At 54.1% G+C, this 8889-nt stretch overlaps 2 protein-coding genes across 2 annotated transcripts in view; one reads left to right on the forward strand and one right to left on the reverse strand.

Moving 5' to 3' along the window:
• Positions 1 to 2159: 2159 nt before the first annotated feature.
• Positions 2160 to 8889, forward strand: part of P4HTM (prolyl 4-hydroxylase, transmembrane) — a 14365-nt gene continuing 7635 nt past the window's right edge. The window contains exons 1-2 of the mRNA XM_077777019.1: positions 2160 to 2501; positions 2704 to 2785. Of these exons, the coding sequence (XP_077633145.1) occupies positions 2163 to 2501; positions 2704 to 2785 (421 nt within the window). The 5' untranslated portion in view covers positions 2160 to 2162. The remainder of the gene's footprint in view (positions 2502 to 2703; positions 2786 to 8889) is intronic.
• Positions 6173 to 8039, reverse strand: LOC144242209 (frizzled-9-like). Its single transcript, XM_077777020.1, has 3 exons — positions 7776 to 8039; positions 7456 to 7538; positions 6173 to 7124 (listed from the first exon to the last, which is right to left on the reverse strand). Exons 1-3 carry the CDS (start codon positions 8020 to 8022, stop codon positions 7119 to 7121), a joined length of 336 nt encoding a protein of 111 aa, XP_077633146.1. The 5' UTR covers positions 8023 to 8039; the 3' UTR covers positions 6173 to 7118.

Consider the following 8889-nt stretch of genomic DNA (forward strand, 5'->3'; position numbering starts at 1 on the left):
AACTGACTCGGTTGTTTTTCACGTTAAAGAATTTAGGAGATTAATACAGTTTGGGGGAAATTTTGTTTCAATTGTCCTGTGTACCTGCAAGTTGAGAGACTTCTGACTGACCTAATTGGAGCCGAATAAAGACCAGTTGCAAGAAATTTGGACACTTTGAAGTTGGTAATAGAGCTTTCTTTCTTTTGAATCAGAAACAGTTGTGGCCATTCTTGTATTTATTTATTTTTAGAATTCGTTTCAGGAAGCAGGGGCCAGGCCCTCGCTGCCTCTGTCTTCACCTCATGCACAGGGAGTCCAGGCCTGCCTGCCTGTCTACTCACGGAGCTCAGTTCCCACTCCATCTGAAGCAGGATGCTGACCAGTGGTGGTTTTTGGTCAGTATCCCAACTTTGGCTGAGCCATTGAACCATAACAGTTCCCATTACTACCTGGCCCTCTTCCCCCTTTAGAAATGTCCAGAATGTCTCCTTTGGTTGAGCAGTGTTTCTCTTAGTATCCTAAGGACATTGACAAAATCATCCCTGAGGGTGGCTGGATGAGATGCACTCCTGTGCTTGAGCACTGGTGAAATCTCTCATTGTGTGTAAAACGGAATGAGGTGGACCTGCCACTCAAGCCCTTGGCCCGCTCTACTGGAGAGAAAAGAAAATGTAGACTCCACTTTTCTAGAAGGAAATAGGAGGGAGAGGGGCACATTAATAGGGTAGAGAGAAAACACTAGTAGGACTTGCCTCAGTGGTGCTGGTCTTGTCTGCATGTCTTGGCTTTTTTTTTTTAATTTTTAAAATTTATTTCTGAGAAAGAGAGCAAGTGAGCAGGGGAGGGTCAGAGAGAGAGGGAGACACAGAATCTGAAGCAGGCTCCAGGCTCTGAGCTAGCTGTCTGCACAGCTTGACGCGGGGCTCGAACCAACCAACCGTGAGATCATGACCTGTGCCCAAGTTGGGCGCCTAACCGACTGAGCCACCCAGGCGCCCCTGCATGCCTTGGCTTCTGTCCTGGGACATGTGCATCTCTTCCTGAGAATAACCCAGTCCTAGAAGAGCAGGGAGCATGAAAATGTCCAGGCTTTGGCACTTGGCCACTGGTGTCGTCCCACCTCCATACCTGGTGATAATCTGAGTTTAATCTTTCTCTGAGGTGATGATGTCTCAGTTATAGAAAGTCCCTTTCTCCCTCTTCACCTATGCCAGCTTTGAGGCAAGAAATGTTCCTGTGCATCTGAGTACCTGCTTGCATTCCTGCAGAGGACTTACTTTTAGGGGTTTGAGCTTCCTACTGTCAGGACTTCTTCAGAAGCCCTCTCTGACCACTCCAGACCGGATTCCACAGTCTATGCGTGTATGTAACATCACGCAACTTCTTTTTTTAAGGTCATTTATTTAGAGAAAGAGCAGGCATGCGTCGGGGAGGGGCAGAGAGAGAATCCCAAGCAGGCTTCCTGTCGGGGCAGAGCCCAATGCAGGGGTCCATGCAATCCCACCAACCATGAGATCATGACCTGAGCCGAAATCAGGACTCAGCCACTTAAGCCACTGAGCCACCTAGGCACCCCATCATCGGGCAGCTTCTTAAGCCCTTACTGCTGTATGTTTCTCTGTAAGGTACAGACTGACCTCAAAGCGTACCTCCAAGGCGTTCTTGGCCTCCTGCGCTGGCGAGGATCCTACACCATCACATGCACAGTCATCGGCCTCCTTGGCGCCCCCAAACCGCCGCATTATTGAGTCATCTTTTGGCAGTGTCTCCTTGCTGCCACCCTACTCCCCGGAATGAGAAAACGCAGACCATACAATTCCAGAAAAGGGGAAGTGCATCTTAACCAGGGGACGGAAAATTTCTAATGGGTTTTCCTTTAACAGTGTTGCTCTTATCTGCATCTACACGGGGAGGGGGGAGGGATCGGCTTCTACCCTGGGTAATGTGCATCTCCTCCTGACAATAATCCAGCCGGGGAAGAGAAACTCCAGCGTGGACCGGGTCCAGGGAGCAAGGGAGACTGACCGCGGCGCAGGGAGACAGAGCTGCAGCATCCCAGGGCACCGTCTCCTAGAGACCGCGGCGCGCGCGGGCTCCGCGGCGGTTGTCCGGGAGACGACGCGGCAAGGCGCAGGCATCCCCAAGGCCCCTCCCCTGGGCGTGCGCGCGACCTGGGCGCCATGGCGGCGGTAGCGGCGGCGGCGGCCCCGAGGCCGGAGGCCGCTAGTCCTAAGTGGGTGCAGTCTGAACCGGAGCGGGCCGGGGCCGCGGCCGGGCTGGACGACTGCGAGGACGCGCCGGTCCGGCCGCTGTGCAAGCCCCGCGGCATCTGCTCGCGCGCCTACTTCCTGGTGCTGATGGTGTTCGTGCACCTGTACCTGGGCAACGTGCTTGCGCTGCTGCTATTCGTGCACTACAGCAACGGCGACGAGAGCAGCGACCCCGGACCCCAGCGCCGCTCCCAGGGCCCCGGGCCCGCGCCAACCCTGGGTCCCCTCACCCGGCTGGAGGGCATCAAGGTGAGGACCCCCGCCTCGCTGCGCTCCAGGCCCTGCACGGCCGGGCGCGTGACAGCCGCCACCCAGCCCACGACCTCCACGCTGCTCCCTGCGTCTGCCCCGCGCGAAACCCGCTCGTCGTGCTTGGGGTCCCGGGCGCCTATACTTTCCTCGGGCGGTGCGGCCTGGGGATCGAGCTTCCCGCAGTGCCCCTTTCCCTTAGGTGGGGCACGAACGTAAAGTCCAGTTGGTCGCCGACAGGGATCACTTCATCCGAACACTCAGCCTCAAGCCGCTGCTCTTCGGTAAGTTCGCCGGGCGCTCCTGGGAAGGGCCAGGGGCTGCTGTTCGAGGGTGCCTGGAGGCTTGTTTTGACCACGTGACTTCTGTTTTGAAAATGGCTGCTTCAAAGTAGCTCTTTTTCCACCCAAAGGTTTCCCAAAGTGAAGTACCTGCCCCCACCTCCTTAACAGGGTTGTACAGAGTGACCTTTCCTCACTCCCCTCTCTGACCCCTACTCTGCAGGTGATCCTTCCAAAACAGGTCTGGGCAATGTGACCCTGAGGCCATTGTCTAAACATTTCATTGAAACTGTCTTTGTACACTCCCTGCCATCATTAATTCTGTCACATTCTAGAATGGGGAGCGTGAGAGAGACTAATAACCCCGTCCTAGCTGATCTCAGGGCCGCTGAGAAAGAATCTCACTCCCAAAGTGGGCCCTGTGGGCTGATGAGAAGCAAGCTGTCCAATGTGGATAAACAGGTGCCTCTAAACCTGCTCCAATGGACCACCAGCCTTAGCTGCCAGCACTCTGGGGTTCTTAGGATGGAGTTGTGTTCAGCCGTAAGCAGGCAAAACCTTCCAGGGTAACCTCATTTGGAAGCAGCATCATAAGCTCACATTTTTTGAGCTCTAGTTATGTGCTAGCTTCATGTGATCCTTTTATTTCATTCTTACAACCCCTCTGTGAGATCAGTGTGGATCCCACCCTCAGGTTACTGGGTGAGAAAATGAGGCACAGAGAGCTGTGATTGCTTGGCCAGACTCATACAGCTAGTTCAGGGATGAAGCTAGGATTAGAACCCAGGCAGCCTGTCTCTAGAGCCTGTACTCTAAAGCCAACATTCTGGCTGAGAAGATTCTGAAGCCCTTCAAAGACCACCAGTGTCAACAAGGTGGGGTTCCCCAGAACCATGACCTTGCCCAGGATAGGTTTGCCCACCCAGCTCTAGGTACCCAGTCTCAGTGACACACCGCAGACCTGGGGCCATTCCTGCCGGCTGTGGGATGGTGTGGGTAAGGGGCTTTAAGGAGGGGGTTGGGGACCAAAGCAGAGCATCTGAGCACATGCCATTACCCCTGGGGCAGAGGGCCCTGGTTGAGAATTATACCAAGGTCTATGAGAATGATTTCACATGCATGCTGTGTGAGGGGAAGTAGGTTAGGTGGGTCCTGTTCTGGGAAGGGGCCTAGAATTCCTGTTATTATTACTACTGGATAACTGTTGAAGTCTATGCCAAACACTGTTTTAAGTACTGGGAACACAGCATTGAACAAAATAGGAAGAAAAAATCCCCAACACACACACACACACACACACACACACACACACCCTCTAAAGCTGTCATTTGAATATGGAGACAGTAAATAAACAAGTATACATAGCATGTCAGACGGTGATACACGACTGCAGACAAGTAAGGCAGAATTTCAACTGGGGTTTGAAGGAAACTCTTAATAGGGTGGCCAAAGTAGACCTTCCTGCAAAAGATATTTAAGCAAAGACCTGTAGGAGCTATGGGATCAAGCTAAGTAGCTGTCAGGAAAGGGTGATCCAGGCAAAGGGAACAATACTCACCCTTTTACTGCTACACTGCCGTGAACAGATACATCTGAAGGGGTTGTAGTGTCTCCCATCAGCCTTCTTGGGACATGTATACACTTAATTCAGATGAGCCATGAGGCCATAACCATACCCTAACATGCAGCTGTTGCATCAGAGCCCTACAAAGCTGAGAATAAGAAACCCAAACCCCATAAACTGCAGGAAGCAGGAGAGATCTGACAACAGGTCAGCTGATTCTGGTTAAGCATCAGATGGGCCTGTGTATACGCAAATCACAAAGGGCATGGCTGGGAGAGCGGACGACTGTAGCAAGAACCTCCAGCTGTGGCCTCCATTTTCTCCCAGACTCTTACATTGCCTTTGAGTCCGCTGGTGGAAGGTGTGCCAGGTTTTACCCAGGAAGTCTTGGAGCTTGCTCCTTGGTGAAACGAGGTGAGCCAAGTGAAGAAGAGATTAATGATTACAGGAAGCCCACTTGTGAGGCAGGGAAAACACAGGGGAGAGGGTGTCAGAGGAGGGGGAGTTCCTGAATACATGGTGTTGGGTGAACCCAAAGAAGGAAGCCTCACCTCAAGGAGCGGTGTCTGTCTTCTGTGCCTACCTATTTGTTCATCAACTGTCACCCTAAAAAGGCAGGAGGGCCTTAGGAGAGTGGGCCTGCTGTGGGTTCTGCCATCTCTGCCCTGCTGCTCTTGGCTCCAGACCAGTGACCCTCAACGTCAGGGACCCAAGATGCCAGGGCTCAAGGGGTGCGTGTTCATAATGTAAGCTGGGGCAAGGGGATTGGGTTCTGCCCCAGAGAGCCTCTATCTCCATGGGAGGGAGCCCCACCATTTCACAGCGAAGACCCCATGCAGCTGTCAGTCTCTCCCTTTGGGAGACATATCCTGTTTCCCACCCTTATCCCTAGAGACATGGGGCAAATGGGACCTGGGCCACAAAGCCCCCACCCTGAGTTCTTGCCATAATAGCTACTTGACTGTGGTAGCCATTTTGCAAGGATTTGGACCATTGGAAGTCAGCTGAGGACTTCATCCTGTTCTGTTCAGAAGGGAGGTGTCCCAGTTTTGAGTCATTGTGATCTCTCTGGGGACATTGCCTTCTTTCATGTGGCTCACTTCTCCTTCCATCCCACCCCACCCTCATTCTGTGTTTAAAGAGCAGATCGATCTCATCACCCCTTCCTTAAAAGTCTCCGAGATTCCCAATTTACTTCTAAGTTTCACTTGGTGCCCTCATCTCCTGCTGCCCCCCCACTTACTGCTGTCCCCAGGCTCGTGCTGCCTTGGGGCCTTTGTATGTGCTGTGCTTACTACCAGAAGGCTCAGATCTAGCTCTTCCCACAGAGAGGATGGCTTTAGCCCCATTGGGCCTCTATGCATACATCCCCTCCTCAGATACCTCCTTTAACCTCAAACTGATCTTAAGAGGTTCCCAGACACTCTTACATCAGCTGCTTGGTTTTCTTCTCAGCACTTGGCATCATTGGAGACTATTTTCTGTATTTATTTGTCAGTCGTGCCTCTGCCCCTAAAGATGAGCTGCGTGCAGAGGAGGCCTGATTTGTGCTGGCTGTGTAGCCAGCAGCTGGAGTTGTGTCTACTGCTGGTCATTATTGGCTGGCTAGAGGGATTTACTGGGCACTCAGCCAGATCAGCACCTGTATGCTTGCTCAGAGTGACTTCCCACCACCCCGGCAGGTGCCCTCTCATTCAGCACTCCTTTCAAGAGCAACAGGGAGCACTTTCAGAAGGCCAACAAGAGCTTTAGCCCACTTCCTTACTATTTAAGGTAAATGAGTAATGTACACAAGTACACAAAACAATTTATCTTAAAAACCGTGACTGCTTTATCATAGGATTTCCAAGTCAGCTCAAAAAAACAATTAGGCAGTTACTTAAGACCACTGTGCTCTTGACAAACACTGAAGGCCCAGAAATAGGGGAAGAACTTTTTGTGTGCCTATAAGTTCAGCTTTGTAAAGCAGTTTAATGCAATTTTCTGCATGGACCTCTCCCCACGCCATGTGCTTTTATATGGGCCTACAGCTTGGGGCAGTCTGTGTGGGGCTGGACAAGCAGCATCCTGCCCAGAATGAGCATAGCCTGAGGCTTTACACCTGCCCTGAAATAGGTTGGGCTGCTGGGGCTTGTGGGTATTGGCCAGGCTGTCATCCCAGGCCTGGGAAGGACAGAAAGGTGCTCCTGCCTGCCCAGCACACACAGCTGCCAGGGAACCAGCCTTCTTTGTGTCTGGGCAGAGCACTATAGCTCAGGAAGGGGTCCCTTATCTTTGACCACAGAAGGGTTTATGCCCTGCTTGGGCTGTTCCTGGGCCTTCTCTAGATGCTGGTCTGTAAATATCCATGAAGGGCAGCAGGTAGAGGGTTTTATGTATGTCCAGCCAGGGCAGGACATGGTTTGTGTGGCTGCTGTCGAGGCTGTGCCTCCAAAGTCCCAGGCTCTTCCTGCATTAACCCCTATTCTGGGCACTGGTGATGGTGCCACCTGCGCACAGCCAACTGCAGATTTCTGTGTCCTTGGCTCCAGGCATAGGCTGTGGTTACCAGCAACTGATGTCCCTGCACCTCCCCACTTAGCACATAGGTCCCAGCATGCCTTCCTCGCAAGAGGTTGTGCATGCACGTGGCATCCAGCTGCAGCCAGTGACGCAGAGTAGGCACCAGTTCCACAGCAGGCAGTGGGCCTGCCTTCAGCACCTCTAGGCGGGAGTCCAGGTCGCAGTCTGAGAGGCCAAAGGATGAGCGATTGCATCAGAAGAGCCTGACCTTCACTGCTGAATGGGACCAGAGGAGCAGGGTGACTGCAGAGCCTCTAGGAGTACCCCACCCCCTCCCCCTGGTGAACCACACCCTCCTGTGATACTCTGCCCTTAATCAGGGTCCTAGAGAAGGGCTAAAGTCCTGGCAGCCACTCTCTTAGGCAGATTTGTTTGGGGTGTTGTTTTAGCAATGCCATGCTTATTAAAGGCATTTATTTTGTAGCTTTAACCAGGTATAGCATTCGAGTGTCCCCTCTTTCATCTGTCTTACCCCAAGCTGGAAGCTGGGATGGAGGCAGAATATAAGGTGGGTGTCAGGGGTGCTGGACGCTAGAGCTAGGCTCACCAAAGTCACTGGCACAGAGCGCGTCCAGAACCTCGTTGGACGGGGCGTCCTGCAACTCGCAGTCCCTGCAGCTGCACGCGGCACTGGGGGGAGGGGCCGAGTGAGGCTCCACCGGCCGAGAGTGGGGGAAGGGCCGTCAGCGCGGGGTGGGGGAGCCCTCCCACGGGCCCCTCGATCTTCACCCTTTCTGAGACCTGCTGTTGTGGCCGGTCCCTTGTCTTCCCTATCCGAAAGACCCGTGTACCTGGCCCTGCGGGGAGCGGCTTGGAAGGGTGGGGCGCTGCCCGTGGACATGGCTTGGGGGCGGTGCGGGGACTCACATGCGCGGCCCAGGCGGGAGCCGTTGGAGACAGCTGCGACGCAGAGGCCGTTCCCGGTGGGGAAGCGGCCGCAGTGCAGGATGGCGGGCCAGGGGTATCCGTAGCAGGCCATGATGGGCGCACAGCTGGCCTGCACCGCCTCACACAGGCTGCGGCACAGGTAGATGACCCTGCAGAGGTGGGGGGAAGCATTGGGTGGCGGGGCGCTCATGACTTCCTCATCCCTGCGCTGGGGCTCCTGGCCCATCTCTGTGCAGAGGCACAGCCAGTGACTCGGCGGTTGCTGGGTAACGACACCTGGTCACCTGGCAACAGTGTCAGCTGCACCCCCTCCCAGCGCTTTGGTCCTACACCACCTACCGTCTTCGCATGGCTCTGGCCGCTATCCAGCTTTCCAGCGCACCTCCCCCTCGAGCTGTGGCGGAAGTCCAGTGCCAGGGAGAGGGGTGTATGCGAAGGGCCCTGCACTCTGGGCCTTCACTCCGCATTTTGGAAGGAGAAAGCAGAGCCCTCCCTCTTGTCCTGAAAGGCCTGCAGAGGACTGCAGCTTCTGGTCAAGGCTGGGGTTGGCAAAGAGCGCAGAGGCCCAATCAGATCTTTGGATTCTGAAAGAGCTCATTCTTGCTGCTACTGGCATGGTCAGCCTGAGGCTCTGAGAAGGTCCCTCACTCTGCAAAGAAGGAACTGAGGGAGCTGTTATTCACTGGGTAGGTTAGGCTGGGGAAGAGGAATCAGCCTTGCCATCTCTGGGAGAAAAGGCCCCCATATGAGACCTGGCTCCATCTCTTGATGGGATATCTTGGGCAGAGTTTACACACCTCACTGGAGAGGGGCTTCTGCTGCCTCAGCTACCCCCCAGCTGAAAGAGCCTACCCACTTGTCATACCTTGTTGACCTTCAAGAGCTCTTGATGATTCATGGGTCCAGAGGTGCTCACCATTGATGGTCCCCCTACCTATGTCTCCTCTGTCCCATGGGCACCTGCTCCCCTGTGCCAGGAACACCCTGACAAAAGAATCCTTCATCTTCATTCCCCTCCCCACCCCTGCCAGCACCCAGCACTGATAGGTACACAGCAATGGTTAGTGAACAGACCCTGGTAGAGGAAAGCCCC

The sequence above is a fragment of the Crocuta crocuta genome, unplaced genomic scaffold (assembly GCF_008692635.1).
Source record: "Crocuta crocuta isolate KB4526 unplaced genomic scaffold, BGI_CrCroc_1.0 scaffold77, whole genome shotgun sequence".
In the NCBI taxonomy this organism is placed as follows: Eukaryota; Metazoa; Chordata; class Mammalia; order Carnivora; family Hyaenidae; genus Crocuta; species Crocuta crocuta.